Genomic DNA, 12288 nt, shown 5'->3' with positions numbered 1-12288 from the left:
TGATTGGCCTCTTCCAGTTGGTATGCATACTTCCACCTTTTCATGTTCTCTCTATATATAAATATCTTCTGTCTGTGTGTTCCATTCTATGCATCTGAAGAAGTGAGCTGTAGCCCACGAAAGCTTATGCTGAAATAACTCTGTTAGTCTCTAAGGTGCCACAAGTACTCCTGTTCTTTTTGCGGATACAGACTAACATGGCTGCTACTCTGAAACCTGTTACAGAGTCAGTCTCTCTAACTGGTACACTATTTATACAGAGTAAAACAGCTCCAACAGGGAAGACTGAGGGAGAGAGAGAAAGAGCCCTGGATAGGGGTGGCTAGCACCATTTGACTTCTGTTTTATGCACCTAATGGGGTTCGAGAAAGACAATGATGTTATCTTCTTGAAATAGAGATTAAAACAACAGCATCACAATATTGATCATCTAAAACTGAAAAATATATCATGCCCTGAAGATTGATGGGTTGGACTCTGCTGGGTTGAAAATTAAAGTGATTTCCAAGGTGTGACACTGGGGGCGCACTCACCTCTCGTGGGTGCCTCCTGTCAGCCGGGTGTGAAAGTTTGTGTCCATTTGTTCCACATTGGCACGTAACTTAAATAGCTCCTCTCCCTCCCTCATATTTATCCCTCTGATATAATTTATAGATAGCAGTCATATCTCCCCTTTTGGTTAGGCTAAACAAGCCAAGGTATTTGAATCTATTCTCATAAGGTAGGTTTTCCATTCCTCAGATCATCCTAATAGGACTTCTCTGCACCTGTTCCGGTTTGAATTCATCTTTAAGTATTCCAGGTGAGGTCTCACCAGTGCCTTGTATAATGGTACTAACACTTCCTTGTCTCTACTGGAAATACCTCGCCTGATGCATCCTTGGGCTGCATTAGCCTTTTTCACAGTTGCATCACATTGACAGCTCATAGTCATCCGGTGATCAACCAATACACCAGGTCTTTCTCCTCCACTGTGACTTCCAACTGATAAATCCCCAGTTTATAGCAAAAATTCTTGTTGTTAATCCTTAATGCACAACCTTGCACTTTACACTATTAAATATCATCCAATTTCTATTTTTTCCAGTTTACAAGGTCATCCAGATCTTCTTGTATGATATTCCAGTCCTCCTTGGTATTGGCAATACCTTCCAACTTTGTGTCATCTGCAAATTTTATTAGTGCAAACATTTTTTGTGCCAAGGTCAGTAATAAAAATGTTAAATAAGGTTGGTCCCAAGACAGATCCCTGAGGAACTCCACTAGTAACCTCCCTCCAGCCTGACAGTTCACCTTTCAGTATGACCTGTGGTAGCCTTCCCTTTAACCAGTTCCTTATCCACCTTTCAGTTCTCATATTAATCCCCATCTTCTCTGATGTAACTAATAATTTCTCATGTGGAACTGTATCAAATGCCTTACTGACATCCAGGTAGATTAGATCTACTGCATTTCCTCTAAAAAATCTGTTATCTTCTCAAAGAAAGATATTAGTAACTTTGTTACCACCTCTTGAGTACAACAATTGAAGCAATGTAACTATCATTTAGGCTACTTACTTTTTGCAGTTCATCAAGCTTGGAAGAGATCATTTAACTTTAGGAAACATCCTAATAGGCCTTTCTTATCTTAATTACCTGTTAATCACATTGCTTATAAACAAAATTCTGACTCCCTGCCTCAGGGGCACAAGCTGGAAGCAGCTGCCTGTCTCCTCTGCAGAACACTGCACATGTCTGTCTGAGAATTGCAGTTGGGTGGGGAGGGGACAACACCCTTCCATGTCCCCCCAAAACTATGCCTATTGTTTAGCGGGGCAATGCCCCCTTCTGCCCCTCAAACCACCTATGCTCTTAACAGCTCCTTTAGATTTAAATCAATGCAGTCAGACAGAATATCGGCAAGCAGGTAAACTGCAGTATATATAGTCATAAAAAATACAAATCCCCTGCATTTTCCACAGGGTGATAATGTTATTTTCTGAGCAGTGACTGACAGATATCCCACTTTTGTAACCATATTAGAAGTACTCGATTAGACATAAATAGTAAATTGCCACAGATTCTATATTTTAAACAGAATTAGTGACTTACACCAGTAATAGAACAAATATTTATTTCTGCAATGGGCTCATTACATTGAGTCTTGGAGAAACATGACATTTAATAATATCTTACCGCTATATCTCCATGGCAGTTTCGGGATTGGCAAGTTCCAGCTATTCTGTTTGGAATCAGCACATCCTCCCAGCAAGATGGACCCTTTAAAATAACAATTAGATTTAAAAAGTTGTTTGGATTTGAAGAAAACATATAAAGATCCTCTTTACTGGAACTTTGCTAGACGGGAACTTTATTACTCTTCTGCTAACAAAATACAGTCAAAGCTTCTAAAATTGCCAAAAAGACCTTTGTCATTAAAGCTTAAGCATTAATAGAAAATGCAGCTCCTTCTGTTCTGTGCCTAATGTTCCTAAGAGCTCTCAACTCTGTATTTCCAAAGCTTAAAGTTAGCCAGGGATACTTTCTTCATTATGATTAAAAAAGCTACAGAAGACCCATGTTCTGTCTGAATAATATTTATCTGAGCCTGCGGTTGATCGACTGAAAATGGAAAAATGACAGCGTTGTTCAGAGGGGGATATATGGAATAAAAGGTTGGGAAAATATTAAGTGGCTTTCTTGTATTTGTTTGCTTAACCATTTAAGTGGCTTCTGTTTTACTGAAATGAAAGTCAATGCACAAGGGAGGACTTGGGCCTACCTATCATATGGATTTTGATAACTTTTACTTTAAACCAACAAGAGAATTGCTTCATACTTTATTCTATCATCTTCATCATCACCACCTCTAAGTATAATACACATTAGTAATTAAAAAGTATACAACAAGGGAATAAGACATATCGATGATGTTTAAATTATCATCATGATACCTCATCTAATTATTGTGTTAAAGAAAAACAGCCATTTCTAAAGTAAACAGATAGCAATGACCATTCAAGATTTTCTACAACATGTTGAATGGAAACAATATTTATGGTTGTGATAAAAGACAGTCAAAAAGAAATAATTTCCAAGTTAAAGACTACAGTCATCATTATTAATATTCCAGAATTGCAAAGTATTATATCTGTAAGCTACGCAAGTATCCCCTGGTACCCAAAACACTGGAAATTACAATAAGGCTTCCAATTTTACGTTAATCTCAAAACTACTATTAACAAACAAATGACAGAATGGTGTGATAGAAATAAGAAGCTCACACACACACATACAACCAATAAGAACAAAGAATAAAGGCTTTAACCATTAAAAACATTATTACCCAAATTTAGATGCTGCATAAGATAGTCACTGCTGATGGAATTAAGTAGTAAACTATACAAAACCCTACCATGTGAAAGGTTTATTTATACAAAAGCAAAAACTGGATCTCAGCATTTGGGAAATTAATGACCATGTAAACTGTGGCCAGATTGCAAAAACCAAGTCCCAAAATTTACCCTGAACTCACAATGAACCATATCCTTTCCACCCACTCTGACTCTTAGAGAAAGAACAGCCCTTTGGCAGCTCTAGTGATTGCATTATTTGCAGTTACTATTGGGTATGAATAAAGGTTGTTACAATGAAGGTCCCATGGTGGATGCAAGGTTGCCTCCACAAGAAGGTGATGCAGTCTCATCTCTCTAGCTTTCTTAGTTCAGAGCTTCATGTCTCTACGGCTTTGGCATCTGTCCCAGATGTGACCCTCATCTAGGCACTTTCAACAGGTGTAATGAGGGTCACTTACCAGCACAGACTTCTTGCAGCCGATGCAATGCTTAAAGCCTGGAGACAGAGGCATTCCAAGGACTGAGAGTCGGTACCCAGAACCAACTCTCTAAATCAAACAAGTAAAATAACAGATGAAACTTATTCTAAAGCTCTACTAGCTAACTATTCATGGAGTACACTAACTATATACAGGAGAAGCAAATTCCCTGGAAGGGAAAACATTTGCAAAGCAAGCCAACACGCTCTGTCTACCAATCTCAGCCAGCAAGAAGGACCTGATAGGGCAGCTCCAAACTTTATACTACCACACAGCAGCATGAGGCAGGAGAAAGTCCACGCACCCCTCCAAAGGGTACCATGCACTGGGCATGCATGCACCTGAAGTGGAAAAGGACACATGCAACATAGCTCAAAGAACAACAGCTGCAGAACAGATTAGTAAATGTTTTTTTACTAATGGGTGTGTTGTGGAAAATTGACCACATAGTTGATTTTAGATCAGACTGCCTGAGGCTTCTTTATTTTATAGACGCATATATGCAGGGAGAGTCAGCATGGCCCCACGCAAGAGGCAAACTGCTCTGCTCTCCACAAATTTTACCAAGCTTATAAAGGCTAAAACCGCAAAACATAGCACGCTCGTTACATATTTTAATTGCCTTATTTGGGTTATGACGTTAATCACAAGCAAACTGACCAATTACCTTTCCATTTATGGTTTTTCCTGTCATTGTCATTCCTAGTCAAGTTTGTGGTTTGACTGTTCTAACACCTTTTCTGTAGTCCCGAAAGCAAGCTCAGCTGTTATAACTTAACAGATCTCCTGGTTCCCCTTTATCCAATTCCAGTTCCTCTTTCATGGGCCCCTGACCGCACCACTCTGCCCCCGCATGCCCTTTGTACAGGAAAGCAAGCCTAGCTGAAGCTCTTAAGTTTCATAGCTTTGCTAAAAGGCCTAAGGCATTAAGGGGGGTTATCACTTTTCCCTGACAGGTGTGAATAAAAGTCTTTATAGTGACTCCTCAATTACTTTGCGGGGAGTAAACCAAAACATATCTGGTGATTTAAAAAAAAATTCTGCTTTTAACAAGGAACCAAAAATTAAAAATAGATGAGGTAAGGCAACAAAGGAACCTCGCTCAAGACATCCTTTCCAACAGTTAGAAGAGGGAGAATCAATCTTATTACTGTAACTTCACTAGGAATCAGACATAACCTAAAAGACATTAAGGATTTATAACTGTATTTATTGTATAGTGCCAGATCTTAGTGAAGTTTAAATTGCATATGAAAGATCCATTTGAAATCCACTCTCCCATTATTCTTTGTGCTTGGGACTTTTACCCTCATTTATGGGAATTTAAGTGATTTATATACATTTGACATAATCACTTCAGATGATCCTTCTCCAGAAAGAATTACATATGTTTATGTGGAGTACTATATGTGAACATGGTGCTTTTCAAAATACTTTGATCCTGATCCTATTAAATATCAATGGTAAAACTCCCACTGACTTCACTAGTGTAAGACTGGACCCAAGACACCTAATTCTTCTCTCACCTACACCATTGTAAACTGGTGTAACTCTCTCAAAGTCAATGGAGCTATACCAGTACAAGTGATAGAAGAATCAGGCACAAAGTTTCTACACAAGGAAGCTTATAATCCAAATAACCTATCCTGGAAGGACATTACCAGCCATAGCTCTTATTATCAAGGCTTCATGAGTAGCAAACACTACAGGTTAATTTTTGTTTGCTGGTGTAACTTCACTGAAATCAATGGATGCACACCAGCATAAAATTTGCCCAAACATCTGGAAATAAGAGTTTCCAGGATTGGTCTCCAAGTCAAAGAAATATAAAACAAAGGACAGTAGTTCTGACACAAGAAAGAAGAGAGATAATATACAAGGTATGAGATTAATCCAGAAAGGTTTGGAAAAATAAGTGGCTATTAGGAGGGATTTGAAGGAAAGGACAGTTACATTGACTGTGCCAAAGTGTTTTATAAATATTACTTAATTACAACTTTCACTTTCATTTTTTATAGGCACAAAACTACCGAGAACTAAAAGGAAAATGATATACATTTTGCCCCTTTTGATAGCATAGTGCCTGATGTAACTTGCACTTCAAGTCAATAGTCATGTTTCAGTTTACACTGATAGGTATTAAAACAGGGGTGGGCAAACTATGGCCTGCGGGCCAGCTCAGGCTCCTCAGGGCTTTGGATCCAGCCCGTGGCACCGCCAGCACCTTGTCCCTGCAGCTCCCAGGTGGGGGGAAGAGGGCTCCATGCATTGCCCTTGCCTCCAGGCACTGCCCCCTGCAGCGCCCACTGGCTGGGAATGGGGAACCGCAGCCAATGGGAGCTTTGGAGGAGGTACCTGGAGGCACGGCAAGGGAACTGCACGCAGAGCCCTCCGCCCCCTCTTCCCCAGGGTCCGCAGAGCTTCTCGGAGCTGTGCAGAGACAAGGCAGGCATGCAGGGAGCCTGCCCCGGCCTTGGCGTGCGCCGCTGCCACCCTGGGGCTGCCTGAGGTAAGCGACACCAGGCTGGAGCCCGAACCCCTCCTGTACCCCACCCCCCAACTCCTTGCCCTAAGCCCCTTGGCCTGCACCTCGCACCCTTCCTGCACCACAACTCCCTGCTCTGAGCCCCCTGCTGCACCCCGCACCCCTCCTGCACCTTAACTCCCTTCCCTGAGCCCCCTCATACACTCCACACCTCTCCTCTGCACCCAATCCCTTGCCCTGAGCCCCTTCCTGCACACTGCACCCCCTTCCACACTCCACACTCCCTTCCGCACCCCAACCCCCTGCCCCGGCCCTGTATACAATTTCCCCACCCCGATGTGGCCCTCGACCCAAAAAGTTTTCCCACCCCTGTATTAGACTGAGCATTTAAGGAAACAGAGTGGTCTAGCAGATAGAGACCATGGCAAGGAGTCAGGAGATGTTGGTTCTTCTTCAAGTGCTTGCTCATATCTATTCCAGTTAGGTGTGCGCGCGCCGCGTGCACGTTCATCGGAAGATTTTTACCCTAGCAACACTCAGTGTGTCGGCTGAGCGCCCCCTGGAGTGGCGCCATTACGGCACCGGATATATACCCCAGCTGACCCACCCGACCCTCAGTTCCTTCTTACCGCCCTTGTCGGTTGTTGGAACAGTGGAGCGCGGCTTAGCTGACCTCCACTTCCCTAGCTTCTTCATAGTTATTCTCTTTGTGAATTTGTACATAGTTAGTTATCTTCTTACCAGATCTTTGTTTTTATTAGTTATTTAGTAGTTTTTAGTGTTATATTGATTAGCGGGTTCAGGGATTAGCCCCTCTCCCGCGCCCGGGACCAGAGCGCATGCCCGACTCCCCGGGTTTCAAGCCGTGCTAGGCCTGCCACAGGCCTATGCCAACAGGAGATCCACACGACTCCTGTTTAAAGTATCTGGGAGAGTCGCACTTATCTACTAAGTGCCCCATTTGCAAGGCTTTCAAGCCGCGCACCAAGAGGGAGCGAGACATCAGGCTCAAACAGCTCCTCATGGAGGCAGCCTTAACCCCTCCAGCTTCGGCACCGTCCACCGCTCCATCGGACTCTCGAAGCACCTCCTCGGCAGCGGGCCACTCTTCTCTGCATAAACCATGAGTGCTGTCGGCACCAAAATCAGCCCCGAGATGCTCCCTCTCGCCGAAGGCAAAAAAAGTGAAGGCTGCGACCGCCTCGGCGCCACCCGCTTCGACGCTGCAGAGTGTGCCCCGATTGACCGCTCGGCACCGAAACCTGCCGCAGCGCAGATTACTCCGGCACCGACCATTCTGCCGGTACCGTCGACTCCGGTCCATCAGAGACCGTCGAGTCCGGAACCTGTGTCTTCCCTGGCACCTGCCGTGGTAGAGCCCACGATGCCGTCGACTCCAGAGGCCTTCGCAGCGGCAAAAGACCTTATTGCCTTAACGGACTCGGCAGTGCCTCCGCCACCGCCGGTGCGGGCGCTCCATTCTATTGGCAAGCCGTCCTTGTTCAAACCACCTCCTGGCACCGAGTCGGACCGGCACCGCTCCCGGTCACACGGACGCTCCCGGTCCCGCTGAAGATCTCCTTCCCGGCGTCGATCTCAACGCCGCTCACAGTCCCGGCACCGCTCTGCCACGCGCCGCCGGTCAGACTCACGGCACCGGTTGTTCTCTCACTCCCCATCTTGGCACTCGCGGCACTGTTCCAGATCCTGGTACCGCTACGGACACCGTGCCTCTCGGAGCCATTCTTGACACCGCGACTGGAGATCACGGTCGACCTCCCGGCACCGGGCCGGTCGTAGGTCTCTATCTCGATCTCGCTGCCGCGCTGCCCCCGGCACCGGTCACCAGAATGTAGGGGAACGAGATCAGTCGGCACCTCAGCTCAAGGCTTCTCCGCTCCTCCGTGGCCCTCCAGGCATGCGTCAGGATCATCACAGGCCGACAGTTATGTCGACGAGCATGACCCTCAGGTGCCCTCGGGAGTCTTCCAGGAGACCCGATACACAGACCAAGACCCTCGACAATGGGGTTTTTGGACTCCTTGGGCTTACCATCAGGCCCAAGGCGCTCCACTGCCTTCCGCCCACGCAGTTCCACCAGAGCCGCCTATCCCGGAGACTACAGTAAGCCGCCCCCTGGTTGAGACGGAGGTATCCATCCCGTCTTCACCGGAGCCTTTTGAGCTGGAGATGTCCCAGGACCCAGAGGCTGGGCAGGACACGATTGTCCCGGGGGTCTCTTCATCCTCCTCCCCGGATGAAGCAGTAGCGGGGTCCTCCTCCTCAGGGCCCCCTCCAATAGATTTAAGGGCCCATCAGGACCTCCTTCGGAGGGTGGCATTGAGTATGGACCTCCAAGGAGAGGAAGTGCCAGAGGTAGAGGACCCTGTTGTCAGCATTTTATCGGCAGACGCTCCAACTAGGGTGGCTCTGCCATTCATCAAGACCATTCAAGCTAATGCTGACACCCTTTAGCAATCACCCACCTCCATCCCTCCCACAGCCAAAGGGGTGGAACGCAAATATATGGTCCCCTCTAGGGGGTATGAGTACTTATACGTCCCCCCTCCCCCCTCGTCACTAGTTGTCCAATCGGTCAACGACAGAGAGCGTCACGGGCAGCAAGCCCCGGCCCCTAAGTCTAGAGACGCAAGACGGATGGACTTGCTCGGCCGCAAAGTCTACTCTGCGGGCACCCTACAACTGCGAGTGGCTAACCAGCAGGCCTTATTGAGCCGTTACTGCCACAACACCTGGTCGGAGGTGGCAAAATTCCAGGAGCTGCTACCTCAAGACTCGCGCCAGGAGTTTGTGGCCTTCCTAGAGGAAGGTAAAAAGGTGGCTCGTACATCGTTGCAAGCCTCCTTGGATGCGGCTGATTCAGGAGCCCGAACTCTGGCCTCCGGCATCACCAGGCGCCGCATCTCCTGGCTGCAAAGTTCAAATCTTCCCCCAGAATTGCAGTATATAATCCAGGACCTGCCCTTCGACGGCAAAGGGTTGTTCTCCGAGAAAACGGACCCCAGGCTCCAAAGCCTGAAGGATAACAGGGTCATTATGCGCACCCTAGGGATGCACACCCCGGTGACCCAGCGACGTCCGTTCCACCCCCAGCTGTACCGACCTTACTTTATGCCCAGATACAGGCAAGATTCCGGTCGGCGACATGGTCGAGGGGGACGTAGGCGGCAGCCTGGACCCCAGCCGTCCCAGAGCTGCGCTCCTTCTAAGCCACCGGGGGGGGCCGAAATCATCATTTTGAAGATGCGCCCGGGGACGGCCTACCAGTTCCTACTCAGGATCCTTTCCCTCCTTTTTCCAACCGCCTTTCCTACTTCCTCCCGGCGTGGACTCGGCTGACCTCCGATGCCTGGGTCCTCCGCACAGTGGAACGTGGATACCACCTCCAACTCATTTCACCCCCCCTCCTTCCCACCCTCCTTCCCAGTCCCTCTTCAGGGACCCCTCTCACGAGCAACTCCTCTTACACGAGGTGCAGATGCTCCTCGCTATGGGAGCGATAGAGAAGGTTCCAGAGATGGAGAGAGGCAGAGGTTTCTATTCCCGCTACTTCTTGATTCCCAAGTCCAAAGGGGGCCTCAGGCCCATCCTAGACCTGCGAGGCCTCAACAAATATATGATAAAGTTGAAGTTCCGCATGGTCTCCTTGGGGACCATCATTCCGGCCTTGGATCCTGGAGACTGGTATGCCACCCTCGATATGAAGGACGCTTATTTTCACATCGCCATCTTTCCACCGCACAGGCGTTTTCTCCGTTTTACACTCAATCACCTTCATTTCCAGTCTGCGGTCCTTCCCTTTGGCCTATCCACGGCCCCAAGGGTATTTACGAAGTGTATGGCTGTTGTCGCCGCCCACCTTCGACTGGCTCATCAGGGGGAATTCGCAGACCCAAGTGCAGCAGCATGTAGCCGTGATCAGGGACTTGTTCATGTGGCTGGGCCTGGTGCTCAATGTGAAGAAGTCCATCTTAACGCCCACCCAGAGGCTAGACTTCATAGGAGCTACCCTGGACTCTTCTCTAGCCAGGGCCTACCTTCCTCAGCTGCGATTCCAGGCCTTCACACAGATCATTCAGGAGCTTCAGACCTCCCGCATGACCTCGGCCCGTACTTGCCTCCGCCTCCTGGGTCACATGGTGGCCTGTACCTACGTAACCAAGCATGCCAGGCTCCGCCTTCGCCTCCTCCAGATGTGGCTCAACTCCGTGTATCGCCCGAACAGGGATCCTCTAGACACCCTGCTCACCGTTCCAAAGAGCACCCTTCGCTCCCTGGACTGGTGGCTGGCCCCATCCCAGGTGTGTGCGGGGGTGCCATTCCATCCGCCTCAGCCCTCACTTTCCCTGACGACAGACGTCTCGTCCCTCGGATGGGGTGCTCACCTCGGCCACCTTCGCACGCAGGGCCTCTGGTCATCGCAGGAGTTGAAGCTTCACATCAACGTCAGAGAGCTACGTGCAGTACACCTCGCCTGCCAGGTGTTCCAGAACCAACTCCGCGGCCGTTGTGTCTCAGTCTTTACGGACAACACAATGGCCATGTATTATATCAACAAGCAAGGGGGAACTCACTCTTCTCCTCTCTATCATGAGACGATGCAACTGTGGGAATTCTGCATAGCCCACTCGATAGATCTAGTGGCGTTTTTCCTCCCAGGCGTGAAGAACACCTTAGCAGATCGCCTGAGCAGATCTTTTCTGTGTCACGAATGGTCGCTGAGACCGGACGTTGCTCATGCAATTTTCCAACAGTGGGGGTTTCCCCGGATAGACCTATTCGCCTCTCGAGCGAACCGGAAATGCCAGGACTTTTGCTCTTTTCAAGGCCTGTCACCAGGTTCCCTGTCGGACGCTTTCCTCCTGCCGTGGAATCGTCATCTGCTCTACGCATTTCCCCCGTTCCCCCTAGTCCACAGAGTCCTGATGAAGCTCCGCCAGGACAGAGCACATCTCATCTTGATTGCGCCAGCGTGGCCCAGACAGCACTGGTACACCACGCTGCTCCGTTTCTCCATAGCCAGTCCGATTCCTCTGCCGCTTCATCCGGATCTCATAACCCAAGATCACGGCAATCTCCGTCACCCAGACCTGACGGCCCTTCATCTCACGGCATGGCTCCTGCGTGGCTAGACGAATCGGAGTTGCGCTGCTCTGCTCCTGTGCAACATGTCCTATTGAGCAGCAGAAAGCCTTCCACTCGCTCTACTTACCTAGCCAAGTGGAAGCGCTTTACTTGCTGGGCTCAGGCGCGCAACGCTTGCCCTTTGGAGCTCCCTATCCCAGTTGTCCTCGACTACCTTTGGTCCCTGAAGCAGCAAGGCCTAGCATTGTCCTCACTGAAGGTGCACCTAGCGGCCAAATCCGCTTTCCACCCAGGCGAGGTAGGGCACACAGTTTTCTCTCATCCATTAACCGCTAGATTCTGGAAGGGCCTTGAGCGTCTCTACTCTCACGTACACCACCCGACTCCAACCTGGGACCTCAACCTGGTCCTCAACAGGCTCATGTCTCCACCCTTTGAGCTGTTGGCCACCTGCTCGCTGCTGTATCTGTCCTGGAAGACAGTCTTTTTGGTAGCCATCACATCGGCTAGGCGGGTCTCTGAACTGCGAGCGCTCATGGTGGACCCGCCTTATACTGTTTTTCATAAGGACAAGGTGCAGCTACGTCCGCATCCAGCGTTCCTCCCGAAAGTGGTATCGGCTTTCCACAACAATCAAGATATCTTCCTCCCGGTTTTCTTTCCGAAGCCGCATGCATCCTCACGCGAGCAACAGCTTCACTCTCTCGATGTTCGTAGGGCGCTGGCTTTTTATATAGATCGGACAAGACCATTCCGCAAGTCCCCTCAACTGTTCGTTGCAGTTGCCAACCGGATGCGAGGTCTTCCCGTTTCATCGCAGATGATCTCCTCGTGGCTGACAGCGTGCATACGCACCTGCTATGACTTAGCTCATGTCCCCT

The 12288-nt window shown here is 48.6% G+C and overlaps 1 protein-coding gene across 5 annotated transcripts in view; it reads right to left on the bottom strand.

The window, feature by feature from the left end:
- PRKN (parkin RBR E3 ubiquitin protein ligase) overlaps positions 1-12288 on the bottom strand; it is a 1176340-nt gene that overhangs the window by 588286 nt on the left and 575766 nt on the right. For 4 of the 5 annotated variants that reach the window (XM_039529610.1, XM_039529612.1, XM_039529609.1 and 1 more), the window contains one exon: positions 2178-2261. The exons of the other annotated variant lie outside the window; for it this stretch is intronic. In XM_039529610.1, the coding sequence (XP_039385544.1) occupies positions 2178-2261 (84 nt within the window). The remainder of the gene's footprint in view (positions 1-2177; positions 2262-12288) is intronic. 5 annotated transcript variants of the gene reach the window in all.

The sequence above is a fragment of the Mauremys reevesii genome, linkage group 3 (assembly GCF_016161935.1).
Source record: "Mauremys reevesii isolate NIE-2019 linkage group 3, ASM1616193v1, whole genome shotgun sequence".
NCBI classification, from domain to species: Eukaryota; Metazoa; Chordata; order Testudines; family Geoemydidae; genus Mauremys; species Mauremys reevesii.
The sequence above is the reverse complement of the archived record's forward strand: the minus strand, read 5'-3'. Positions and strand labels throughout refer to the sequence as shown.